Source organism: Aotus nancymaae, unplaced genomic scaffold (assembly GCF_030222135.1).
Source record: "Aotus nancymaae isolate 86718 unplaced genomic scaffold, 86718_ANA_hifiasm-v0.15.2.pri h1tg000011l, whole genome shotgun sequence".
Lineage (NCBI taxonomy): Eukaryota > Metazoa > Chordata > Mammalia > Primates > Aotidae > Aotus > Aotus nancymaae.
This window is the reverse complement of record NW_026988422.1, coordinates 83,494,394-83,521,112: the sequence shown is the minus strand read 5'-3', so window position 1 is coordinate 83,521,112 and position 26,719 is coordinate 83,494,394. Positions and strand designations below refer to the sequence as shown.

The window sequence follows — 26,719 nt, the reverse complement described above, 5'->3', positions numbered from 1 at the left end:
GGGTGTGAGGTGGGGATGTGTGTGTTGGGTGTGAGGTGGGGATGTGTGTGTTGGGGGCGCGAGGAGGAGATGTGTGTGTTGGGTGTGAGGTGGGGATGTGTGTGTTGGGTGTGAGGTGGGGATGTGTGTGTTGGGTGTGAGGTGGGGATGTGTGTGTTGGGGGTGTGAGGTGGGGATGTGTGTGTTGGGTGTGAGGTGGGGATGTGTGTGTTGGGTGTGAGGTGGGGATGTGTGTGTTGGGTGTGAGGTGGGGATGTTTGTGTTGGGGGTGTGAGGTGGGGATGTGTGTTTTGGGGGGTGTGAGGTGGTGATGTGTGTGTTGGGTGTGAGGTGGGGATGTGTGTGTTGGGGATGTGAGGTGGGGATGTGTGTGTTGGGGGGTGTGAGGTGGGGATGTTTGTGTTGGGGGTGTGAGGTGGGGATGTGTGTTTTGGGGGGTGTGAGGTGGTGATGTGTGTGTTGGGGGGTGTGAGGTGGGGATGTGTGCGTTGGGTGTGAGGTGGGGATGTGTGTGTTGGGGGTGTGAGGTGGGGATGTGTGTGTTGGGGGCGCGAGGAGGAGATGTGTGTGTTGGGTGTGAGGTGGGGATGTGTGTGTTGGGTGTGAGGTGGGGATGTGTGTGTTGGGTGTGAGGTGGGGATGTGTGTGTTGGGGGTGTGAGGTGGGGATGTGTGTGTAGGGTGTGAGGTGGGGATGTTTGTGTTGGGGGTGTGAGGTGGGGATGTGTGTTTTGGGGGGTGTGAGGTGGTGATGTGTGTGTTGGGGGGTGTGAGGTGGGGATGTGTGCGTTGGGTGTGAGGTGGGGATGTGTGTGTTGGGGGTGTGAGGTGGGGATGTGTGTGTTGGGGGCGCGAGGAGGAGATGTGTGTGTTGGGTGTGAGGTGGGGATGTGTGTGTTGGGTGTGAGGTGGGGATGTGTGTGTTGGGTGTGAGGTGGGGATGTGTGTGTTGGGGGTGTGAGGTGGGGATGTGTGTGTAGGGTGTGAGGTGGGGATGTTTGTGTTGGGGGTGTGAGGTGGGGATGTGTGTTTTGGGGGGTGTGAGGTGGTGATGTGTGTGTTGGGGGGTGTGAGGTGGGGATGTGTGCGTTGGGTGTGAGGTGGGGATGTGTGTGTTGGGGGTGTGAGGTGGGGATGTGTGTGTTGGGGGCGCGAGGAGGAGATGTGTGTGTTGGGTGTGAGGTGGGGATGTGTGTGTTGGGTGTGAGGTGGGGATGTGTGTGTTGGGTGTGAGGTGGGGATGTGTGTGTTGGGGGTGTGAGGTGGGGATGTGTGTGTAGGGTGTGAGGTGGGGATGTTTGTGTTGGGGGTGTGAGGTGGGGATGTGTGTTTTGGGGGGTGTGAGGTGGTGATGTGTGTGTTGGGGGGTGTGAGGTGGGGATGTGTGCGTTGGGTGTGAGGTGGGGATGTGTGTGTTGGGGGTGTGAGGTGGGGATGTGTGTGTTGGGGGCGCGAGGAGGAGATGTGTGTGTTGGGTGTGAGGTGGGGATGTGTGTGTTGGGTGTGAGGTGGGGATGTGTGTGTTGGGTGTGAGGTGGGGATGTGTGTGTTGGGGGTGTGAGGTGGGGATGTGTGTGTAGGGTGTGAGGTGGGGATGTTTGTGTTGGGGGTGTGAGGTGGGGATGTGTGTTTTGGGGGGTGTGAGGTGGTGATGTGTGTGTTGGGGGGTGTGAGGTGGGGATGTGTGCGTTGGGTGTGAGGTGGGGATGTGTGTGTTGGGGGTGTGAGGTGGGGATGTGTGTGTTGGGGGCGCGAGGAGGAGATGTGTGTGTTGGGTGTGAGGTGGGGATGTGTGTTTTGGGGGGTGTGAGGTGGTGATGTGTGTGTTGGGGGTGTGAGGTGGGGATGTGTGTGTTGGGGTGTGTGTGGGGATGTGTGCGTTCAGGGGCACGAGGTGGGGATGTGTGTGTTGGGGGATGTGAGGTGGCGATGTGTGTGTTGGGGGCAGGTGTGTGTTGGGGTGGGTGTGTTGGGGGCAGGGGTGCGTGTTGGGGGGGTGTGGGGGGGGCGGGTGTGTGTTGGGGCGGGTGTGTGTGTGTTGGGATGGGTATGTGTGTTGGGGTAGGTGTGCGTGAGTGTATGTTGGGGCGGGTATGGGTGTTGGGGCAGGTGTGTGGAGCGGGTGTGTGCGGCAGGTGTGTGGGTGTGTTGGGGCAGGTGTGGTTGTTGGGGCAGGCGTGTGTTGGGGCGGGTGTGTGTGGGTGTTGGGGTGGGTGTGTTGGGGCAGGTGTGTGTTAGGGTGTGTGTGGAGGGGGCAGGTGTGTGTGGGTGTGTTGGGGTGGGTGTGTTGGGGCAGGTGTGTGGGGGGGCAGGTGTGTGTGGGGCTGTTGGGGTGTGTGTGTTGGGGTAGGTGTGTAGGGCGGGTGTGTGTGTGACGGGCGGGGATGTGGGGGTAGACTGCCCTTTCTGCAGCCAGTGTTTGAAAAAAGAAACCCTTCTTTTTTAAGCAAAGCCTGTTAGAACGACTCGCATCTCTAGGTGGGTAACATTTTTCCACTGGAGTTTTGTTTCCCACTGCGTTTATCTTTTTGGTGTTCATCAGACGAAGTCCTGCTGGCCCCTCGTGGCCCTGTCCTTAGGTGGCATCTCACCCGACCTCCGAGGGCTCTGGAGCCGCTGCGGGAGTGACCCTGTCGGTGTTTTTGAGGCTGCGTTGAGGGTCCCCCCACCATAAACAGCGGTGCTCAGGGAGGCCCATGCGGCATCACGGGAGCATTTCACGTTCCCGAATCCACTGGCAACCTCCTCCGAGGTTTCGGGCAGGGCAGGGTTAGGGGGCTCTGTCCTTCTTCTATTAAACACTGTGCCCCTGGTCCTGAGGATAGGGCGCCTCCTGCCCCCCGGTCCCTGTGGGGGCGGGGGTCCTCACACGGAGCTCCTGAGAGTGAAGAGCTCCCCCCACAGTATCCCAGACGGGCTCACCCCTCTCTCCCGGGCAGGCTCCCCCTCCGACTCCCCCAAACGGGCTCCCCCTCTCTCCCGGGCAGGCTTCCCCCCACTCCCCCAGAGGGGCTCACCCCGCTCTCTCCCGGGCAGGCTTCCCCCCGACTCCCCCAGACGGGCTCCCCCTCTCTCCCGGGCAGGCTTCCCCCAGACTCCCCCAGACGGGCTCACCCCACTCTCCCGGGCAGGCTTCCCCCCGACTCCCCCAGACGGGCTCCCCCCTCTCTCCCGGGCAGGCTTCCCCGCGACTCCCCCAGACGGGCTCCCCCTCTCTCCCGGGCAGGCTTCCCCCCGACTCCCCCAGACGGGCTCCCCCCTCTCTCCCGGGCAGGCTTCCCCCCTACTCCCCCAGACGGGCTCCCCCCTCTCTCCCGGGCAGGCTTCCCCCCCGACTCCCCCAGACGGGCTCCCCGCACCCCACTTCAGGGTGCCTCCCCCGCCCTGCGGCCCCCACTCCCCCAGGCAGCCTGAAGCTCCGATTGCTCCCACTTAGCGCCGCCGGCGGGACCTCTGGGGGCACCCCCCTATCCCCACTCCCTTTGGAGGAATCTTGGGGAACCTGGCCAGCCAACCCAGAAGCGAGGCAGGTGCAGCTCAGATCAGAGCTCAGAGGACCCAGCCCCTGAGTTCGGAGCCGAGAGGCCCCCGAGGCAGCGCACCCGGCACGAGCGAGCGCAGGTGGCCGCACTGCTGGCCCACGGCCGCCGGGTGGAACCCGTTACTGGAGCCGAGAGCAGCGCAGCTGCGCCTCACTCCGCCCCGCTCGCTGCGCCGACTGCCTGGAAATGGAGGTTTTATCAGGTGTAGTGAGGCCCACAGATCAGGAGGTGCAGCCGTTGAAAAGCTGGTTACTCAGTTCCCAAGAGCAGGGGCAGCGTCTGTTTGCCACCGTGGCTGAGGAGGGGGGACACGCGGGGAGCGCTGGGGTCTGCTGGAGTCAGGGGGAGGACGGGGAACCGTGAGCAAGAGCCTTTATTGGGGTTTCTGTGGAAAGGGACAGTCGAGGCAGGGTGAGCAGGCTTTGGACTGGCTGGTTTGAGTAATTTCAGGGATCTGGGACAGAGGGGCTGTCCCCAGTTGTCTTGGTAGCTGGCCCTGGTGTGATCAGGACAGAGAAATTTGGGGCCTTAGTGTGAGAGACAGAGGAGGTGGTGGGGCACAGGGCTGTGGCCATTGGCATCTGAGGAGGAATGTGAGTCCTGGGAGGGCAGCCTGTCTAGGTCAGCTAGGTTCCAGGATGCCAAAGCCTCAGACACAGAAAGAGAGATGTTGCCGTGGGTGGCAGCGATCCATCTTTTTTGCCGCCCACCGTTGCAGCGTAAGGAGACGGCACGGCGCTTTCTCCATTCCTCCTTTGTTTTGTTATTGTTGGACTTCGGCTCTTACCAGCAAAGCTGCTGGGACTATTCATGCACACGTATTTGGTGGGCACAGATGTTCACCACGCCTTCCGTCATTCATTCACCAAACCATTATTATTATTTTGAGATGGAGTTTCACTCTTGTTGCCCAGGCTGGAATGCAGTGACACCATCTTGGCTCACTGCAGTGTCCGCCTCCCTGGTTTTCACTCTTGTTGCCCAGCCTCCTGAGTAGCTGGGATTACAGGCATGTGCCACCACGCCCAGCTAATTTTTTGTATTTTTAGTAGAGGCGGTTTTTCACCATGTTGGCCAGGCTGGTTTTGAACTCCTGACCTCAAGTGATCCACCCGCCTCGGCCTCCCAAAGTGCTGGGATTACAGGTGTGAGCCACCGCTTAGTTTCGCCTTGGGGTCATTGCTCTCACTCCGCCCTTGTGGTCTGCTTTCCTCAATAGCTGTTTGTCAGGCCCTTCTTCTCAGGTCGGTTGTCCTTTCCTGCTGTGGCTTTCCTCCGACGTGTGCTGCCTCTGGGTCATGGGGTGTCTGACTCCTTGCTGGCTCCTGGGAGGTGTGGAGGGCAGCCAGGAATGTCTTCTGGCCTGTTTTCTGCAAACATGGGGCAGCAACACTGTCATTGAGGCTTTCGGGTGGAGGCGCCCCCTGCTCCTCGCAGAGCACTCCGGCCTGGGGCCTGCAATCAGGGGCCTCTTGAGAGCTAACGCACACCCCACTTTTGCTGCTGCCCCGCCCAGGGGAAATGGGGGTGTGGAGGGAGGCCAAGGGCCCACAGAAGAGTAGCAGGCTATGCCGGGCTTCCTCTTGGTTTCCAGTCCACAAGAGTCCCTGCTTTCCAATGCTGTGTGTGTGTGTGTGTGTGTGTGTGTGTGTGTGTGTGTGTGTGTACGCGCGCGCGCGCACACGCGCGGAGGCCAGGCTGTGGTCCACAGGCACAGAGATCCACCTTCCAAAGCTCCAAGAGAGTGGGAGAAGGAACAGAGGCATCACTGAGAAGGTGAAGATGGGGGCCCTGGGTCCTGACCCCCCCAAACTGGACATTTGAGAACATTCAGGTTCTTCCTTGTTTTATAGCCTTTGCATCTGCTGTTCCCTCTACCACCAATATCTTTCCCTTTTTCTAGCTGTTGAACTCCTACCCACCCTTCAAGGCCCAATGCAAAAATTCCTTCTACTGGATCCTAGCTGCTTCAGGGCCTGTGTCATGGCACGTATTACCTTGAATCATAACAGCCACTTCTGTACCTGTGTCCCCATCCAGACCTCAAGTTCCCTGAAGGCAGGAGTGGGTCTGACTCACCCCTGTGAGGTTGCTGCACAGGCATTGTCTCTCCTTTGCGTTACTGGTGAAGGGGTGGGTGGAGGAAGGGAGAATTGTTGCACGAGCCTTCCCTAAGCGCCTGTTTACTGGCACCGTCGTATCCATTCCACGCCGATCCTCCGTAGTCCCTCTCTCCCGCCAGCGATTCCTCCGTGGGCGCGGCCATCTCGGTCCCGCCGGGGAGCCCCATTTCCAACCGTGGCAACTGAGGCTCCCAAAGGTCCCGCGACCCGCCGGGGTCTAGAGGGCGCGGGGGCCCGGCCGCCCCCGCCGAGCCAGAGGCGCTCCGCCCCAGGCCTGGAGCACCTGGCCCCGCCCCGCCCGCACCCCGCCCCCGCCCAGACCAGAGCCGGTTCCGCGCCTCGGCCGCCGCGGCAGGTGCAGCAGAGCAGAGCAGAGCCGACCCGACCGGCCGCGCTCCGAACGGCGTCCTCCGCCCCACCATGGGCAACAGCGCGGGCCGCAGCGACTTCGAGTGGGTCTACACCGACCAGCCGCACACGCAGCGGCGCAAGGAGATACTGGGTGAGCGCGGCGCGGCGCGGGGCTCCCTCCGGGTGGGGACCACCCCAAAGGCCGTTCTCGAGTCGCGTCGGGGAGTAGAGCCCAGACGGCAGCTCCGGCTAGGGTCCGAAAGCCAGCGGGCGCTCTGCCATCGCCACTCGCCTCCCCGGCGTCCCCGGCCGGCTCCCCCAGGGTCCCCCATCCCGGCCGGGTCTGAAACTCCCCCGGGACCTGCGGATTCCGAGCGCGCCGGGGGGCGCGTCTCAGCTGCTCCTTGAGGGCCGCGGGGCACGAGCCACTCCCGGGGCCGGGGCTGTGGCCGGGGCGTTGGGACGCGAGAGCCAGGGGCGGCTCCAGGACGCGGTACGAGGCGCACGCGCTCCCTGGCGCGGAGGCATGTTCCGCGCCGCGGGGCCTCCACCCGCAGCCACTGGGCGCCTGCTGCGCTCAGACCCCTGGGTCCCGCGGCCACGGGCGCCCCAGGCTGGAGATCAGGGCGGATGAGCGCCGGGAAGGGAGCAAAGGCGAATGAGAGGCGCTCGTGGTTTTCTTTGAGAGGAGCAAAGATTGTGCTAAAGAATCCGTCTATTCTGGCATGTCGCTTATTATGTGGTGGCTGCTTTCTTTGTCGCTTCGTGTCCTCTGCGAGGAGGACATCTTTTTACCCATTTGGAGTCACCGTCGTTCATGCCAGAGGCCCCATCCAACCCACAAGCAGGGTGGCCCGGGTGAGTCATTCTTGGCCCGGGCTTACGGGGCTTAAGGGCCCGGGCCTGGAGAGTGGCTTTTGCTGGATGCCACCAAATTCCCAGAGGCCAGGTGGAGGCAGCCTGCCCGTCCCGCCCCCACGCGGAAGGCTCCCCTGCCTTTGTCAGCACAGCGCGTTGGCTCACCGGTATTGTAATCTTCAGTCAGATCGGGGAAGCGATACTATTTCATTGTGGCTTTAATTTGCACTTATTTGATGGATGGTTTCAAATTTTAATTGATCGTTTTGTTTTGTTTTATATAGATAGATAGATAGATATAGACAGAGTCTCGCTCTGTCGCCCAGGCTGGAGTGCAATGGCGCGATCTCAGCTCACTGCAACCTCCACCTCCCAGGTTCAAGCGATTCTCCTGCCTCAGCCTTCTGAGCAGCTGGGATTACAGGCACCTGCCACTAATTAGCTGGCACCAGGCCAGCTAATTTTTTGTATTTTTAGTAGAGATGGGATTTCACCATGTTGGCCAGGCTGGTCTGGAACACCTGACCGCAAGTGATCCACCCACGTGGGCCTCCCAAAGTGTGGGATTAGGGCCTGAGCCACCGCACCTGGCATTAACTGGCCATTTTAATTCCTTCTTCTCTTGGGTTTGGTGTTTTGCTTGTTACTTTGTTAGACCTCTTTGGATAAGAGGTCTTTAACCCTTTGTGTCTTGAATGTTGGAAATCTATTCCCGTTTACACTTTCTCTTTTGCTGTCACAGAGGCTTTAACAACTTTTTTTAAAAAATGTGGTTGAATTGATTGGATTTTTTTCTTTAGAGTTTTTCCACTTTGGTGCCTTTCTGGCCCATCCCAAGAATATGGAAATATCCATACTATTTATTTTTTCTTTTTAATATATATTTTTTGAGATGCAGTCTTGCTCTGTTGCCCAGGCTGGAGTGCAGTGGTGCAATCTTGGCTCACTGCAACCTCCGCCTCCCAGGTTCAAGAGATTCTCCTGCCTCAGCCTCCTGAGCAGCCTGTACTACAGGCAAGGGCCACCCTGCCCAGCTAATTTTTGTATTTTTAGTAGAGATGGGGTTGCACCATGTTGGCCAGGCTGGTCTCGAACTCCTGACCTCAGGTCATCCACCCACCTGTCCATCTGCCTCTACCTCCCAAAGTGCTGGGATTATAGGCATGAGCCACTGCACCTGGCTGTGCTTTGCTTTGCTTCTTTTTTAATCCCATGGCAGCATATTGAGATATTGTGACTTTTAAGTGTTTGAAATGCAAGATACACTGAGTGGCTGGCCTGTGACTGCATCCAAGGTAGCTGTGGCCTTAGGAGCTGGAAACTCTGGGTGGCTTTGTGAGTGCTGTGGTTTCTTCTGGGAGGTGAGCAGCAGCCCAGCACCGTCTGGCCCCAACAGTGGTAGCTGCCTCCCCTGTGCTGTGGAGCTCCTGCGGAGGCCGGGAGGAAGCTTGGAGGTCATCTGACCATCCTCCCTGCTCATCATGTGAACAGGGCAGGTGTCCTGGCTACTGCCTCTCAGCAGGGCTGAGGCAGGGCTGAGGCTGGAGCAGGGCTTTCCTTGGCCCTGTTTGCATTTCTGTCCCCTCCCCTGGCTGTCCCCAGCTTCCCCTAACAGGACTCACTGGGCATCTGGCCCCATGTGGAAAAGTTGGGAGACACATGGCAGCCAGAGTCTAGGAGCTCATATCCACAGAATAGGAGCCGGGCCTACCCCAGAGCCCCCTGGAGGGACCCAGACACTCTGGGCTGTGGCCTCACTTTCCCAATCTGCAAAACGGGCAGTTGTCCTACCAGGCAGAGTAGATGTGAGGACAAGATGAGACCTCAGCTGGGAAGGTGCCCGGGGTGGTACCTGGCGCTCCAGGACACGGGGAAGGAGGTCTCTCTAAAGAGGGAAGCCACAGGCCCTGGAACCGGTGCAGGAGACTTTCTGGAGTGGGTGGCTGAGAAGGTTGAAAGACTTGGAAGAGGGAGAGGCACCTGGGCCAGGGCTTGGGGAGCGCACGTCCCCGGGGCTGGCTCTCCAGGGAGCTTGGCCCATGCTTCTTTCCCTGCAGAGAGGAAGCAGGTACTTCCTTGCCACCTGTTGTTCTGAGCTTATAAACTTGGAATGTCCCATTCTCTCTCCCCTGGCACTGGCACAAGCTGTTCCCTGTGTGAATGTCCCTCCTCCCTGCTCTGCCAGGCTCTCTCTTGCTTAGCCTTGCTCACGCAGTCTCACCTCCCGCAGAAAGTGCCTCGGGCTGCTCCCAAACCTGGCACAGCTAGATGGGGACCCCTCCTCTGGGTCCCCCTCCATGGCTCCAAGCCCTCTGGGCTCTTTGGGGCAGAGTTCAAGCACTTGGCTGTGGAGCTGATCTCCTGGCAAGGACCCTAACACCCACTCATTAGCTATGGGTGAGTCTGTAAACAAGGAATTGAGTCCAGGCAAGTTAAAAGGGGTTAGGAAATAAAACCTTCCTAATGGGGTTTCATGCAGATTGAATGAGGGGATGTGTAAAGTGCTCACTCCAGGACTCCATGAGTGTCAGCTGTGATGAGACTGATCAGTGTCTCAGAGATAGGCCTGGCAAGGCCTTAGTTTCCCTGAGGACAGGGAGTACTCTGCCTTCTCCATGCCTGAGCTGTCCCCAGTCCCCAGAGAAATGCTCTGTGTAACTGGCAGTGTCTCTTTACAGAAGAGGCAGGAGTGAGGCTCAGAGGGGAAGCAAGTTGCCCGGGACCGCAGAGGCCAGGCTGGTGCTCAGGCAGCTCTGCCCCTCCAGTTGACTCCTGCAGCCTATGCCAAGCTCCTGGTGCCCAGGGATGTTCACTAAAGATCCTAATCTCAGAGTCAGAATCCAGGAAGTCTTTGCAAAGAGCTGGCTCCACGACCTCTGTGGGCTGGGGCCAAAGTCTGTCTCCAGCTCCTGCCTGGGAGGGGGACACGCTCCCCAGGGCAAAACTTCCTAAGAAAGTGGGGTCCCCTAGGCCAGGGCTGAGGCTCCCTGGACTGAGAGGGCAGGACCAGAGCCAGCAAGACTGGCCCTCTCAGAGACCCAGCCAGGCGTGGCCGGTGGAATAAGAAGCAGGCTTTGGCTTTTTTTTTTTTTTTTTTTTAATGAATAGCTTTGTAATTTTGTTTGTTTTTAAGTTATGAAAGGGCACACATGGTAATAAAAGCAAATAATCAAAGAAAAACAAAAGAGGAAAACCCGGAAGTGAGACTGCGGGCCATTGTTGGATTATTTGCTTCAGAAGGGCCGAGGCTGGGATTCTATCAGTGCCTAGTGGTAAAATCCAGACCCAAACTGCTGGAGCCACCAGGGAACTTGGGGTTCCATCTCCCAGCCATGGAGCTGCCCAGCTGCAGGGTACCCCCATCTCTGTGACGGACGGGGACCTGGCTGCTCCCAGACCTTCAGTATGTATTTGTCACTGGAATGAAAGGCAGCTTTAGTGAGCAGCTGGTGAGAAGGTGGGCACTTTCCACACTTCCCAGATCCAACTAGGTCCCAGGGTGCCTCCCACACTGGAGACAGGATCAGGCTAGTCTTGGCACAAAACCTCAGGTGGCAGAGATGGAAGCTATGGGCAGGTGGCTTCCCAGAGCTTAGGCCAGGGCTGGGAGGAAGACATTTAGGAAGGAGGGGATTAGGAGGGTTTTGCTGCCTTTGTGAGGAGAGGCTTGTCCTAGGTAGGGTTACTCACCTGTGGATGGGCGCAGGAAAGGCCATGTTGTATGGAAGCATTTCCTGCTGCGGCCACCAGGTGGCATCATCAACCCTGAGCAGCTTTGTGATGGAACAGGGAGCTGGGAAGCAGGTGGCAGCAGAGGTGGAATGTTGGGGTGATAATGGGCCGTTACAAGGGGCACCTCCCATGTGGCTAGTGAGTGACTGTCACGTGATGGCATTTGTCCTCCCTGGGAAGGTGGTAGAGCACATCATTCTAGATGTTGCCAGAGCGAGGGCTTGGGGGCCCAGCATCAAAGTGATAAGAGGACCCTTTGCTTCTGGGAGTCCCACTGGGGACAAAACAGAAGTGACTTTATTGCCAGTCAGTTAGGAGGTGCAGGGGTCAAGTGACCTGCAACTGGGAGGAGGAGTCTGACATGGGGCAGGCCCTGTTTCTGCCACTGCTGGAGGCAAGCGCCCAGCAGCCTCTCTGGCCCAGTTGCCTGTTTCTGATGCAGTCCCTCTGCTCAATGGCTTAGTGGATTTGTCAGGAAAATTTCTAGGCAAAAGCAGTAACCCTTTGGGAGGCCGAGGCGGGTGGATCACGAAGTCAAGAGATCGAGACCATCCTGGTCAACATGGTGAAACCCCGTCTCTACTAAAAATACAAAAAATTAGCTGGGCCTGTAATCCCAGCTACTCAGGAGGCTGAGGCAGGAGAATTGCCTGAACCCAGGAGGTGGAGGTTGCAGTGAGCCGAGATCACGCCATTGCACTCCAGCCTGGGTGACAAGAGCGAAACTCTGTCTCAAAAAGAAAAAGAAAAAAAAAAAAAACAGTAACCCATCAGAGTTGCACCAGGGTGATGCAACTGTCCCATGGGTGCCGGGGGCTTCGGGCTGGCCTCCCTTCAGCAGGCCCTGCCTCCTGCTCTGCCCTCTGGGTTTTTATGTGCAAGCCTGCTAACTGGTGTAAGTGTGCAGATCTGCTGGTGCCAGACATCTCACACCTCAGCACCTGCTGCCCCTTCTTCCCCATGGGCCCCTAGGGAAGACCCCACCTCCATGTGCTCACAGCCACAGAGACTGTCAGAGCAGACACCTTACAGATGGAGACTGAGGAGACAGGTCCAGAGAGGGACAGGGGCTTGCCCAAGGGCACACAGGAGTCTGTCTGAGCCTGATCAAGGATTTTGTTTTTTCTTTCTTTCTTTTCTTGTTTTCTTTTTTTTTGAGATGGAGTCTTGCTCATTGCCAGGCTGGAGTCCAGTGGTACAATCTTCGCTTGGCTCAGTGCAGCTTCTGCCTCCTGAGTTCAAGCAATTCTCCTGCCTCAGCCTCCTGAGTAGCTGGGACTATGGGCACATGCCACCTCGGTCAGCTAATAATAATTTTGTATTTTTAGTAGAGATGGGGTTTCACCATCTTGGCCAGGCTGGTCCAGAACTCCTGACCTCAGGTGATCCATCCGCCTCAGCCTCCCAAAGTGCTTGGCCTCCCATAGTGCCCAGCCCCTGTTTTGTTCTGGGGTTTTCTCTGTTTCCACAGTTTTCTCTGGGTGCTTTGTGGCAGTGTAGCTAAGCACTAGATCGGTGCTGATGGAGTCTGAGTCCACATGAGGGCTCTGCTCAGGATTGTGCAGGCCTGAAGTCGGGGGTCCTGAGTTCAAGTCTTGGCTCTGTCAGCCTTGCTGCACCTTGGTGGGCCCTTCTTTGCGCCTCCCTGGACCTCAGACCCATCCTTTCTGTGTTCCGCCTGGACGGGGTAACTTCTAGCAACAGCTGTTTTTCATGGCCACCTGCCCAGATGCCTTGTGCCCCACTGGGGTCACTGCTGGGGACCGTCTCTGTGGGTCTGTTTATCTTGGTTCCAGGTGGCTGTGCACATGGGGCTCTGTGCTGCCTTATGGAGCAGGGAACCCTCAAGGCACATGTGTCCTCCTGCCATCCAGGCTGGAGGTCTGGGAGGCCAGAGTCACACCCGAGGTCAGCTGAGTGCCCACAGCAGGGCAGAGCCCCCAGGCTGGGCTAGATTTGGGTATCCAGCCAGAGCCCATGCTGGCCTGCAATTCCTGGTGGGGCTGCCAGGGAGCTGTGTCTCTCCCTGTCCTTCTCTGCCTTGATCTTTCCCCCTCTCCTGTGGCCTAGAGAAGATAGGACCCAAGGCCATGGAACTGACTGACTCCCCCCACAGTCCCACCCATTCTCCCTGTCCCCCTTTCCTTGAGCCCCTGGTAGAGGCCCCGTATTAGTTAGTGTTCTCCAGAGAGACAGAACCAATAGGATCTATCTATCTCCTCTCTCTTTCTCCCCCGCTCTCTCTCCCTCTCTCCCCCCCTCACCCCCTCTCTCCCCTTCTTCCCCTCTCCCCCTCTCCCCCTCTCCCCACCACTCCCCCTCTCCCCCCCACTCCCTCTCTCCCCCCTCTCCCTCTCTCTCCCCTCTCCCCACTCTCTTCCTCTCTCTCCCCCACTCCCCTCCATCTCTCCCTTCCCCCCACTCCCGCTCTCTCCACCCCCAGCGCTCTCTCTTTTTGCCATTACTGTCATCCAGGCTGGAGCACAGTGGTGCAGTCGCAGCTCACTGCAGCCTTGAACTCCTGAGCTCAAGCAATCCTCCACCTCAGCCTCCCAAATAGCTGGGACCACAGGTGCACACCACCATACCTGGCTAATTTTTAAACTTTTCACATAGATAAGGTCTTGCTATGTTGCCCAGGCTGATTCTGACCTCCTGGGCTCAAGCAAACCTCCTGCCTCAGCCTCCCAAAGTGCTGAGATTATAGTGTAAGCCACCATGCCTGGCTTTATCTATCCATCCATCCATCCTCCATCCATCCAAAGAGGGTATTTATTATCTGTCTGTCTATCCATCCATCCAAATAGGGGATTTATTAGGGGAATTGGCTCATGTGATTATGGAGGCTGTGAAGTCCCTTGACAGACCATCTGCAAGCTGGAGACCCAGGGGTGGCAGCAGGGATGGCATGGTTCAGACTGAGTCACAGGGCCTCAGAACCAGAGACCTTAGTATGATATTGAAGGCCTGAGAGCAGGTGGGGGGCGCGGTACTGATGTAGTTCCTGGAGTCCAAAGGCTGGAGTTCTGATATCCAAGGACTAGAGAAGCGTATGTGTTGCAGCTCCGAGAGAGGGAGGGAAGGAGGGGAGGCAGGGAAGGAGAGAGGGAGGGAAGGAGAGAGGAGGGGAAGGAGGGTGGGGAAAGAGAGGGGGGAAGGAGAGGAAGGGGGGAAGGAGAGGAGGAGGGAAGGAGGGAGAGAAGGAGAGGAGGGAGGGAAGGAGAGGAGGGAGGGAAGGAGAGAGGGGGGAAGGAGAGGGGGAAGGAGAGGAGGAGGGAAGGAGGGAGGGAAGGAGAGAGGGGGGAAGGAGAGAGGGGGAAGGAGGGGGAGGAAGGAGGGGGAAGGAGGAGGGAAAGGAGGTGGGGGAGGGAAAACCTTTGCCTCTGCCTCTTTCTTCTGTCAGGGCCCCAGCTGATGGGATGGTGCTGGCCCACATTGAGGGCGGGCCTTCCCCACTCAGTCCACTTACTTGCTGCCAGTCTGGAAACACCTTGGCAGACACACTCAGAAAACAGGGGCATGCCTGTAGGATGTGCCAGCCCAGTGGCTGTTTCTGGGGTCTATGGGAGACAGGACCAGCCCACAGCTGGGCTGGGTGAGGGGCTGGCAGGGTGGGCACTGCTGTCCTTCTGTGTGCCAGGTTTCTCCTCTCTCTGGCGGTCCAGAGTGGAGACCCCGAGGGAAGGCTGGGGCTTGGAGGGGTAGCTGAGTCCTGCGAGGTGCTGGGGAAAGCAGGAAGGGCACGGGGCTCCCTGAAGGTGGGCCGCACAGGGCATGGTGAGGGACCCTGAGGGTGCCCCACGTAGGTAGAACTTAGTATCTTGGTTCAGCAGATGGGGAAACTGAGGCCCACTCTCCAAGGTCAGGGCTGCCAGGCTGTGTTGTGGCTCTCGCCTCTGAGGGGCACAGGAGTGGCCTATGCCTGCCTGTACCCAAGCGCTGGAGGCCTGGGCCCACCCTCCCCAGAGCTCACCTGGTGTGTGGCTCACCTGCCAGGTGTGGCCTGCCCCTCCCTCTTGCCCCGAGGCTTGGCCTCCTTCCAAGAGGAAGCAGAGACTGGTTGCCCGGGAATGACAGGATGGGGTGAGGGTAGGCCTGGAGCTCGAAGGTCCCCAGGAGGGCTGGCCACTGCCCTGGGGGTGAGGGCCATCCCTGGGTGAGAGGGAGGCAGTGGAGCCCTCGGGTTTGCAGTCCGCCTACATCCAGGCAGGCAAATGAGACTTTGCATGCGACTTCCTTAGACCTGTGCCTGGGCCAGAGCCTTCCTGAGCGGGAGCTGCCAGCAGGTCCCCTTGGCCTGCTACACAGGAGACAATGCTTCCCTGCCTGGGACTACTTTGCCGCAGGTGCTAGGCACGCACCCCCGGGCTGAGGCCCTCCGCAGGAAGCACACAGGCAGCACTGAGGCACAACCTCTGCGGCGTCCCCGCTGACCCGGACCTGCTGGGTGGGAACGGCTGGGATGTGGAAGGCCAGTGTGGGCTGCATGTGCCCCTGCTGGAGTCTTGCCCTCTGAGTCTGGCAGCATAAGGCTCGGCCAGGGTGGGGGGCAGCAGGCCCTCGGGCAGCACTGAGTGTGACTGGCCTCTGTGTCCAGGGGCAAGGGGACCAGCGAGGTTTGCTGGCCGCTCCCACCCTCTCTCTCCTCGGCCACTGCCATGGGAAGAAGCATGTGGAGGCGGGCAGGGTGCAGCCCCACTGAGCAGGGCCTCACACCTCCCCGTCTTCCCTGCAGCCAAGTACCCGGCCATCAAGGCCCTGATGCGGCCGGACCCGAGCCTCAAGTGGACGGTGCTGGCGCTGGTGCTGGCGCAGCTGCTGGCCTGCTGGCTGGTGCGCGGGCTGGCCTGGCGCTGGCTGCTGTTCTGGGCCTACACCCTCGGCGGCTGCGTGAACCACTCGCTGACGCTGGCCATCCACGACATCTCACACAATGCAGCCTTTGGCACCGCTTGTGCCGCGCGCAACCGCTGGCTGGCCGTGTTCGCTAACCTGCCTGTGGGCGTGCCCTACGCCGCCTCTTTCAAGAAGTACCATGTGGACCACCACCGCTACCTGGGTGGCGACGGACTGGATGTGGACGTGCCCACGCGCCTGGAGGGCTGGTTCTTTTGCACGCCTGCCCGCAAGCTGCTCTGGCTGGTGCTGCAGCCCTTCTTCTACTCGCTGCGGCCGCTCTGTGTCCACCCCAGGGCCGTGACCCGCATGGAGGTGCTCAATGCGCTGGTGCAGCTGGCGGCTGACGTGGCCATCTTTGCCCTGTGGGGCCTCAAGCCCGTGGTCTACCTGCTGGCCAGCTCCTTCCTGGGCCTGGGCCTGCACCCCATCTCGGGCCACTTCGTGGCTGAGCACTACATGTTCCTCAAGGGCCACGAGACCTACTCCTACTACGGGCCCCTCAACTGGATCACCTTCAATGTGGGCTACCACGTGGAGCACCACGACTTCCCCAGCATCCCAGGCTGCAACCTGCCCCTGGTATGTGGCTGGGGTGGCAGGGCAGAGCAGGGTTGCATGGCCATCTGAGGAGGTAGGGGCCCAGGAGGGCCTTGAGCCATGCCCAGCGACCTCTCTCTTTTGGTGCTGGTCATGGCATGGCCGCTCACACTTGTCCCTAGGGCAGGAGGAAAGGCCACGCAACACAGGCGAGTCCTCTGCTGGAGGCTGAAGCAAATTCAGGGAGGCAGGGTCTGAGAGGCATTTCACAGTGGAGGCTGCTTGAAGCTTGCCATGAAGTACGCCAGAGGGCTGTGTGTCCTCTGGCAAGCTGCTTGCCCTCTCTGTGCCCCACCTTCCTCTTCCTTGAAGCAGGGCGGCATTAGTGACACTGCATGGAAGCACCGTCTGCAGACTCTGTCCCTGCTTATTCCTTGTCATTGCCCTGTGACCCTCCAGGGCTCAGAGAGGACAGGGCGGGCCTTGCCCTTCGTAGCCCAAGGGGCTTGGCCAGAGCTGATGGGGAGCGGAAGCCCCAGGGTTGGGCACCTTTGCCTTGGGAGACTGGGAGCTGGAGAATTTCTGAACAAGAAAGGGGAAGGGGAGGAGGAGCCATCCCTCAGCCATTGCCACCCTGCGCCTTAGTGGCCTCTGGCTGCCTGGAAAGAGCTGGAGTGACCTGCAGCAAAGGGGGTGGGAGAAGGCGGCACTGGGGTGTTCAGGCGCCTGAGAGCACCTGTATGTGTGCGCCTGTGTGTGCACATGTCTGTGTGTGAGCGTGTTTGCCCTGTGATTATGTGTGGGTGCCTAGTATTTGCACGTATGCAGGTATTTGCATGTGTGCCTGAGCGTGCGTACATGCTCTGTGCATGTGGTTACGTGTGAGCACTTGCCTAGTTGTGCAGGTGTTTGTGCACACGTCACTGTACGCGTTGTTTGCGCGCTCTGGCCCATGTGACTCGAATCCCTCAGACCGGTTCCAAGCCTGGGCTGTGGCCTGTGCCCTCCTTTCTGGCTGGCAGTACCAAGGCGGTGCTCTGCACTGGGGACTATCTCGCTTGAACCTCACTACAGCCCAGGAGGCAGCTGCCTCCCTATCCATTTTCCCTGTAGTATAGATAAAAAGGCAGAGGTGCAGGGGGAGAGGTGCCCACCTCGGGAGGTGACAGGGCACAGAGGGGAGCAGTGCCTGCCTCAGGTGGTGACAGGGCACAGGGGGAGAGCTGCCTGCCTCAGGAGGTGACGGGGTGCAGAGGGGAAGAGGTGCCCGCCTCAGGAGGTGACGGGGTGCAGGGGGAGAAGTGCCCGTCTCAGGAGGTGACGGGGTGCAGGGGGGAGGTGCCTACCTCAGGAGGTGGCAGAGCGAGAGTGCTGCTGTTAATCACAAGCCTTTACCTCTCTTGAGCAAAGTGCGAGGCTCTGGGTGCTTGGTGCTGGCTTTGCCTCCCATGGCCCCACTGTCCAGGTTTTGCGGCTGGATCCCCTTCATCCTGAGAGCATCCTTAGGAGGTGGTGAGGCGCAGAGGGGGCAGGAAGGGCATCTTGTGATGGGAGTTGCTGAGCAGTGGGGCGGCATGGTGGTGGTGCAATTGAAGGCACTGAAGCTGGGAGCACTTCCTGGAGGAGGCGGGTGGGGGTGTTGGTGCAGAGCAAAGGCTGGGGGGATTAGCAGGTGCTCAAGAGGCCTTTGGAAAGTGACAAGCACTGAGGCTGGCCGATGCCGAGGTTGGCGGGTCACTGGGCTGAGGAGCATGGGTGTGACCCTGTGGCCTGGCAGGACTCAGGCAGGCTATACCTCAGCTGCTACCCCAGCAGGGGGGTCTGTGGATCAGAAAGTGGGATGGGGTCAAGTGCAGTGGTGCACTGAATTCTGCAACTACCACTTGGGGCAGGGCGCTCCGAGCCGAGCCTGTGGGTGCCTCTGCCATAGTGTCCTGGGCTCAGCTCAGGCCACCAGGCACTCCAGCAGGGAGCACCAGCCTTCTGGATGCCCAGGGAGGTGGGGGATGATAGTGGCAGGGAGGACTAAAGGGGGTTGGCCTCGTGTTTGGCTGAGCTGGACATGGGCACCCCGGAGGCTGTGATGTGTGTGCATGCATGTACACCTGTGTGTATGTGAGCAAACGTCTGTGCATGAGCGTGTGCAAGAGCAGCAGGTGCTCAGGTGTGCGTGGGTGCCTGCATGTGTGGCCCCGAGGAAAACCAGCCTCTGAGCCCCACCTCCTCTCCACAGGTGCGGAAGATCGCGCCCGAGTACTACGACCACCTGCCGCAGCACTACTCGTGGGTGAGGGTGCTCTGGGATTTTGTGTTTCAGGACTCCCTGGGGCCCTATGCCAGGGTGAAGCGGGTGTACAGGCTTGCAAAGGATGGCCTGTGAGGCTGCCTCCTGCTGGTGGCCATCATCCCCCACCTGTCCCTCCGGCCTCTCACCCCAGCTCTGAGGGGATGCATTTCTTTCCTGCGACCTGGGCTGCTGCCCTTGTCCCCTCGGAGCGTCCTGCACAGCACACCTGGCCACAGCGATGTGGGCTGCAGGGCTCCATCTGCTCGTGGACTCACCCTGGACTTTGGCAGTGGCCCTCCCTTTCTGTCCCTCACTGGGCGAGGCCTGGCCCTGCCCCATGGTGACCTGGGTACTCTGAGCCCACGGTCCCCACAGAGCTGACTTCTCTGGGGTGCCTGTGCCGTCCATTAAACCCGGCGTTTGTTTCACAGCCCATGGATTGTGCTTCTGAGGGGGTGCTCTGGGCTGGAGCCTGGCTCCAGAGAATGGGGCACTGGACTGCCCCGGCGGGTGGAGCTTGAGGCCTGAGTGCCACTTCCTCCAGGCCAGGCCCAGGTCCTGTGTGCGCTCCTGGGTCTTTGCGGGATGGTGCCTGCTGCTGGGCAGTGTCCCTGAGGGCCTGCCACTACCATGTGAACACACACTAAGGTGTGGACAGCAGAAAGCTCACTTTGGTCATCTGTGTGGCCCCGACTCCCCTCCTGGCAGCCAGGGACCCCACTCTTCCCTTGCCTGGCTGAGCCCTGCAGAGGGTGGCTCCCCAGCCTGGAGCCCAAACTGCCTGTCTCATCCCCGCTCCTTGGGCCTGTTCACTTCCTGCTCTTCCTATGCCTTCCTGCACAGGGAGTGTCCCTGAGCCCATAGAGGGTCTGTCTCCTAGACCAGCTTAGAGGAGGGGCTGGAGGAGCTCTGCCAAGATCCAGCGCCCAAGCCCCGGGGCTGGCCGGGCAGGTGCATGTCCTGGTGAGCCACAGTTCAGAGGGATGTGGGCCAGGCAGTGTCCTGGGAGTCTGTGTGAAGTGGGCCATGTGTGGGTCCTTTCTACAGAAGGGCTGAGGGCACAGGTGGGATGTACGAGGTTGTCTTCTCCTGGAGGGCTGGGCTGGGGTGGGTCCTGATGTCCTAGAGGTAGGTAGGCAGCAGGAGGGGTGCCTGGGTGAGGCCCTCCCTGCCAGAGAGAGATGGAGGGGCCCAGCCCTGCCGCTTCCACCACAGCCCTGGGAAAGGCAGCCTCAGCCTCCAGGACTTAGGAAGGGAGACTGAGGCTGCAGTCAGGGCTTGAAGGCCTCGCCATGAGTAGGGTCCCAGGGGCTGTCCCTGCTGACCTGGGAGATGGAGGCCTCCCCCTATACCTGGTTATGGCCTCGCATGGTGCCAGGCTCCCATGTCCCTGGCTGAGTGGCACAGGGACACAACCTGAGCCCAGAATTTGTTCTGTAAAGGAAGCACCGCTGGCCTGGCCCTGCACAAAGACTGAGCTGGGCAGCCCCTCCCTGTACACACAGGCCTGCTCACAGGCTGACGGGAGCCCCAGAGCACCCGCTCCTCCTGCTGTGTCTGAGGGGCGCCCTGTCCAGCACTTTTCTTCAGACAGTGCAAAGGAGCATGTCCAGGTCTCGTCCACAAGCTGGAGGCCAGGCCCAGGTTTAGAGGGTGGTTCTGAAGATGATAGATAGTCCTTGGAACTCTCGGGGAGACTACAGGATGACTCCTGGCCTGGAGGGGAAGCAGGAGAGAGCAGCTCTGAGCTGTGGTCTGCAGGTCCTGGGTTACAAAAGTGCCACCAGACCTTGGTGCCTTGCCTCCTAAGGGGCAGAATAGTCATATTCCTGTCACTAGGGCTGCTGGGAAGCCCAAAGAGGTGCAGTGTGTCAGGAGCAGGAGCTGGCCCTTGAGATCAGCCACTGGATCCCAGTACGCCAGTGCCGGCTTCCTCCCCTGCCATGGCCCTTGGGGGCCGCTGGGCACACTGCTCTGTGGCTATGGGAGGTCATGTGGGAGAATTGGGACATGAATGGTCACAGGATCTCAAGGCCAGCCTGTTGGTGACCCTGGATCCTAGAAGCCAAGGGTCAGAGCCTCTGTCTCTGGCTGCTGCCTCAGGGCAGGGGCCTGGGATGGGCCATTGCAGGCCAGGTGGTCCTCCCAGGAGACTTTGTGGAGCCGAGGAGCAGGCAAAGCTGCCTTGCATTTGCCCGGTGTCTACTGAGCCCCACGTCCATCCCTCCCCTGGACAGGACACTCGTGGGGCCCTGTCGTCAGAATGCGCACGCAGTCCCGTGGAGCTCGGGGGTGTGGGCTGCACTTACTTAAGGGCCATCTTCCTGGGGGTCCTGTAGGGGGTTCCCCACAGGCAGGACCTGAGGCCCAGCTCCAGGACACCAGCCCACCCTTCCTGGGCTTGGGACTTCTCTGAGCCCAACTTTCTGTCCAAGACCACCATCTTGCTCCTACGACTCCTGGTCACTGTGGTCCCACGCTCTTCCCTGAGTGCGAAGGACCAAGGTGAGATCCTGAGCGCAAGGGTGCGGACAGTAAACCTTTATTACTGTGTGAACACAGACACCGTGGTGCATGACAGACAATTCAACACCATGATCGCTGGGGACGGAGCTGCGCTGGACAGCTCTGCAGTGCACGGTGGCGCCACACCGGGCCGGCTGTCACTGCCAGCTGAGGCGCTAACAGCGTCGCCTGGGAGAAAACCTGGAAACCAGCTAATGAAGCAGGTGATTTAGGGGTGTCTCTCTATAAACCAAAAGAAATGTACACTTAAATAAGCAAATATAAAATACAAAAAAGACAAGTAGACCTGGTGTTCTGTGTCAGGTAGAATCTAAAAAAATCCAGGAGTTGCACTTGGTTTCCTCACTGTAATGTGTGATCACAGGTCGGGAGGTTTCTCGGCAGTGCACCCAGGCTCCCGTGCGTGCTCTGGTGCGCTGGAGTCTGGGGCTGGCTGGGCTCCTGGCTGTTCTCCGTCACCAGATGGGCTCGACATCTCAGCGCAGCGTGGCTGGCCCCTTACGTGGTGCTGATCCCACTCAGCTCCTGCCTGATGGCTGTGGGACAGGTGGTGGCGGCTCAGGTGCAGCCATGGTGAGTGCAATCCGGCTCCTCATCAGGGCCCCACAACCCTGGCGTGGACCTGCCTGCCATCTGCCCCTGCCCCATCCCCTGGGAGCCCCACCCAGGCTTTGGTGCAGACCTCTGGGATGACGACAAAAGGCTTTGGGGGCTCATCTGCCATTCCTCCTGCGGCAGCCTCTGCTGCCACTGCCCTGTTAGGGGAGGACCTGGCTCGGGACAGAGGCTGGTGCCCTGCCTGTGGCTCTCTGCTGCTGAGGCATGGTGGGTACTGGGACCCTGGTGTGAGGAGCTGCTCTGTGTGGGGACGCAGGGTCTTCGTAGGCTCTGGACAGGTGGCTATCGAGGTGCCAGGGGCCTGGGAGCCCTTCCCCCAACAGAGTGGAAGCTGAGGTTCTGCCCTCCCTGTTCCTGCAGGGGCAGCAGGAAGTCCTGGCCCTGGACCCCAGGGACGGCCCTGGCTCTGCTCACTCCCCAGGAGAGGCAGGGGCCTCTCTTGTCTCCTGGCTTTCTCCTCACCCCAAGCTAGTGCTCCAACTCCCTACCTCCCAAATTTGGGCCTTTCCCTCCTTGCTCTGCTATCTGTCCCCTCCCTGACTCCCCCTCCTCTATGCCAGCTCAGGCCTCTCCCTGGATGGACCCTGTTGGGCCAAGAGCCAACAGCCAGGGCAAGGCAGGGGAGGTGGGGGCGGGGCAGGGGCGGGCATCCCCCAGCCACAGGGAGCTGCTTCTCAGAGCCCCTGGCATGGTCCATGCCTACCCCTTCCCAGGCTCTCAGCCAGGGTGGTTTCCTGGGGCTGTACCTGTGGCAGGCAGAGGCTGTGGAGGGCCCTTGGTTTCTGACCAGCTATGCCTGGGGCTGGAGGGTGCCCAGCAGTAAGGCGGTGTTACCAGTTAGCTGGGTAGACTGCCTCACATTCCCTCATGTGTTAACTCCTTATCTCCCCAGCCCAGGCCTTTGGGTGAACTGGACAAACAGGAACTGAGTGCTCCCTGCTCAAACAAGGGCGGGCCGGCTAGGGGAGGAGGCCTGGGTCTTCGGACTCCTACCTGTCTCTTCCCTCTGCCATCAGCCTCCACCCCTGTGTGCTTGTGGGACCCTTTTGCCCAGGTCACTGCAATGTCCTGGGGGCCAGACCTAGCTGCACATCAGGTGTGAGCCTTCATCGCCCTAGTAGGGGAGGCAGGTGGGAGCTGGCACTGGCTGCACTGCACAGCTCTGACCCAGGGCTAAGCCTGCCCTGCCCAGACCCACCCTCTTTTCCTCTGGCTGCAGATCTGAGCCAGCACCCTCAAAGGCTCTGGTGGGAACCGGAAGGACGGATGTGATGCACTGAGACCCACCCTGCTCTGGAGCCAGAGGCTGCTCCCCATCTGCTCCCCAGCCCAGGGCCAGGCAGGCTGTGGCTCAGGCCTGGAAGGGGCTTCTGTGGCCCCTGGTCTCCCTGCACCCCCAGGAAGGCAGAGTGGTTCTCTCAGAACCAATACCAGTGACTGGAGGTGGCAGAATCAAGACGGCAACATAAACCACCGGGGGGTGAAATGACAGATGCTCAGGTGGCTTCCTCAGACCTGGCTCTGTAATGATGTGGGGTCTGCCCTTTATGCACCTCCCACGTGGGTCCTCGGGGAAGGTGCACAGGGATGTGGAGGGTCTCAGATTCGGATGTCATGCCACCAGGAGCTGCACATTCTTAGGCAAGTCACTTAGCTTTCCTGAGCCTGTTTCCTAAACTAGAGATCGTAAGAAGAATGAGATCTCTTACAGGGTGGGCTCTGCTCAAAACTGCAGGCCTCCACCCTGGGTGACAGGGACCCCTGTCCTGCAGCCCCCTGGGTGCCGCCCTCCCCAGCAGGGGTTCCACTCACCATCGATGATCTCCTCCTTCACCTTGTGGAGCTCTCTGACCACCTCCTCTAGGATCTCCTGTTGGAGAGGAGCGTCCAGGTGAAGGGACAGGCAGTGAAGACAGAAAAGCCGGCCTGGGCTGGGCCATGTCCACAGGGGTCAGGGTCTCCTGGGCTTCTCCAGAGTTACATTTGTCACCCTTGCCTCCTTGTGGCCCCCTTCCCATGCTGAGGGGGGACAGTGTGGGAGGTCTGGAAACATCCTGCAGCCGCCTCCCTCAGGCAGATGTGGCTGAAACTAAGGCCTGCCCTAGGGAAGAAAACCCCCGAGGTGGGCCTAAGGGACGTGCCCAGAAAGGTCGAGGGACATCTTAGTTCTGGTGACAGCAGGGGTTGGGGACAAGGGACGAGCTTGGTCACCCCCTTTCCGCCATGGCTGCTCCGTGACTGGCTTTTTGGCAGCCACATGTGGGCCCCCAGGGCCTGCCTGGCCGTCCTGGTCAGAGACAGTCCCCAGCCTGCTGGCTGCCCTCAGCGTCTGAGAAGGGCACAGGGCACACTCACCTGCTTCATCCGGTCCAAGTCGAAGGCATCCAGGGCCACGTCATTCACGCTCCCAGCAGGCTTCATCCTGGGAGAGGAAGGGTGGGTGCGGTAAGTGGAAGCAGGGCTGCGGATGCCCGGCTGGAGGCGGGTATGGGACAAGCTGGCTGTGCAGAGGGCCTGCTCAGGCCAGGCCCACCTGCGCCCCTCACTCTACAGAGGCTGCTTGCTTCGGACTCTGGCCACCTCACACTACTTGAGAAGGACTTCACGCGAAGTCTCTACCCCGAGAGGCTCTCCAGGGATACTGTGACCGTACTTCCCAACCCAAGAGCCAAGGCTGGGGTAACAAAGGAACTGCTTTCTGATCACAGCTCTTATGCAGAGGTAGCAACTTAAGCAACGACACTGAACCCACCCGTTGCCTCCCTGGAAAGAAAACAGTATCATCAACAGCCTCCTCCTCAGGGTGGGAGCTCATGCTCCAGGTTGAGCTGGGGCTCAGGGAAGCAGCAGCGGCGGCAGGAAGTACAATGTGATGCTGCAGAGTTCACATCAGCTTGGAGGTGTGCTCCTGACACACACCAGCGTCCCGGTGCTGGAGCTGGCTCGGGCACAGCACGCCTCCCCCAAGAAACACCCTCCCATGTGGTTTCACTTTTTTTTTTTTTTTGAGACAGAGTTTCACTCTTGTTGCCCAGGCTGGAGTGCCATGGTGCAGTCTCAGCTCACTGCAACCTCCGCCTCCCGGGTTCAAGCGATTTTTCTGCCTCAGCCTCCCAAGTAGCTGGGACTACAGGCACCTGCCACCATACCTGGCTAACTGTATTTTTAGTAGACACAGGGTTTCTCCATGTTGGTCAGGCTGGTCTCAAACTTCCAACCTCAGGTGATCCACCTGCCTCAGCCTCCCAAAGTGCTGGCATTACAGTCGTGAGACACCTCGCCCAGCTGGTTTTGCTCTTTCGAAGTAGTTCTCATGGACTACTTCTTTGAAAAGTTTCTGAACTAAGGTAACTGACTTGAATTTTATTTTTATTTATTTGAGACAAGGTCTCACTCTGTCACCCAGGCTGGAATGTAGTGGCGTATCACCCCTCACTGCAGCCTCAACCTCCCAGGCTCAAGTGATCCTCCCACCTCAGTCTCCCGAGTAGCTGGGACTACAGGCATGTGCTTTTTTTTTTTTCCCCCCTGAGATGGAGTTTCGCTCTTGTTGCCCAGGCTGGAGTGCAATGGCGTGATCTCGGCTCACCACAACTTCTACCTCCTGGGTTCAAGCAATTCTCCTGCCTCAGCCTCCCAAGTAGCTGGGATTACAGGCATGTGCCACCAAGCCCAGCTAATTTTGTAGTTTTAGTAGAGACAGGGTTTCACCTTAGCCAGGATGGTCTCGATCTCCTGACCTCGTGATCTGCCCGCCTTGGCCTCCCAAAGTGCTGGGATTACAGGTGTGAGCCACCGAGCCCAGTCCCTATATATATATATTTTTTTAACTTTTTGTAGAGATGGTGTCTCACTGTGTTGCCTAGGCTGGTCTCGAAGTCCTGGGCTCAAGTGATCCTCCCATCTCGGCCTCCCAAAGTGCTGGCATGACAGGCATGAGCGCCGTGCTGGCCTGATTTGAATGGTAATGTCTCTTGGCCAGACACGGTGGCTCACGCCTGTCATCCCAGCAGGTGGATCATGAGGTCAGGAGATCGAGACTATCCTGACCAACATGGTGAAACTTCATCTCTACTAAAAATACAAAAAATTAGCTGGGCATGGTGGCACACGCCTGTAGTCCCAGCTACTTGGGAGGCTGAGGCAGGAGAATGGCTTGAACTCGGGAGGTAGAGGATGCAGTGAGCCGACATCATGCCATTGCACTCCAGCCTAAGCAGCAGAGCAAGACTCTGTCTCAAAAAAAAAAAAAAAAGTCTCATACATGCATTTTCCCTGGAAGATCTTGGCAAAATGCCCATCTACCTGGTCTTTTAAACATGACTTGGTGCTGAAGGACACATTGCTGGGACCCAAGTTCCCTCCCACACAGACAGGATGGAGGCTCGAGCCTGTGGTTTCAGTGAAGTGTATGTGGCCTCAGCCCGTGGGTGTGACCATGGGCACATACACATTTATCTGGTAGGGCCAGCCTTGGCTGCTGAGGGGTCACGGGCACAGATGAGGACCATCTGGTGACACTGAGGACCAGTGTTGCCCACAGCTAGGGAGAATAAGGATGAAGAATGAAGTGTTCTCACACCCCTCCACATGAGCTCAAGAAAGAGGCCAAGCCTAGCCCTAAAACAGGTCTGTCAGTAATTCTGGGTCCTGATAGGCAAACACATCCAGCCAGAGGCCCTTGGGTCCTTCAGGCCTCTCCTATGGGTTCCAGATAAAGCTGCTGGGAAACCTGGGCTGACTGCTCCACCTCGCCAGGCCTGGGCCCTCTCCATCTGCACCCCTGACAGCCACCCAGCAATACACACAGCAGGCTTCCTAAGCAATGGGATGCACTAGAGGGGTGGTGGTATATACTACTTTTGGAGCCATCTAGAAATTAGAAAACAGATTTGTCTCAGAGCTGAAGACAGACCCTATTCCAAGCATGAATGACCTTGACAATGCTCCTGCCCAGTGAGCGACCCTTTGCCCCTCAGAACACTGCAGCCTGCCTTTACTCCATCAGCAGACCATGGCCAGGAGCACTGCAGGCTCCCCCGGCTGCCGTGTCTGCTCCAGGGCCCTTGCTTCGCCCACTCTGGTTGCCTTCCCCTTCCCAGCCCCCATCATGGCATCCTGTGCCTCAAGCTCCCTGACTGGAGCCCTGCACATGAATCCAGTGCAAACTTCTAACTCCGCGCTCCCTCACACCCTCTTCCTCACCCTTCCTGTTCCCATGCCCCATGGCCTGCTGTCTGCTCCGAG

The 26,719-nt window shown here is 59.2% G+C and overlaps 2 protein-coding genes across 8 annotated transcripts in view; one reads left to right on the top strand and one right to left on the bottom strand.

Annotated features, from left to right (window-relative positions):
- The first annotated feature begins 6,012 nt into the window (after window positions 1-6,012).
- DEGS2 (delta 4-desaturase, sphingolipid 2) lies at window positions 6,013-21,134 on the top strand. The gene is made up of 3 exons (XM_012471259.3): window positions 6,013-6,166; window positions 15,341-16,083; window positions 18,275-21,134. The coding sequence occupies exons 1-3, from the start codon at window positions 6,085-6,087 to the stop codon at window positions 18,419-18,421; spliced, it is 972 nt and encodes a 323-aa protein (XP_012326682.1). The 5' UTR covers window positions 6,013-6,084; the 3' UTR covers window positions 18,422-21,134.
- Window positions 20,855-26,719, bottom strand: part of EVL (Enah/Vasp-like) — a 179,166-nt gene continuing 173,301 nt past the window's right edge. For all 7 annotated transcript variants that reach the window (XM_064375211.1, XM_012471253.2, XM_064375212.1 and 4 more), the window contains 3 exons: window positions 23,828-23,894; window positions 23,285-23,342; window positions 20,855-21,390 (listed from right to left, as the gene is read on the bottom strand). In XM_064375211.1, the coding sequence (XP_064231281.1) occupies window positions 21,353-21,390; window positions 23,285-23,342; window positions 23,828-23,894 (163 nt within the window). In that variant the 3' untranslated portion in view covers window positions 20,855-21,352. The remainder of the gene's footprint in view (window positions 21,391-23,284; window positions 23,343-23,827; window positions 23,895-26,719) is intronic.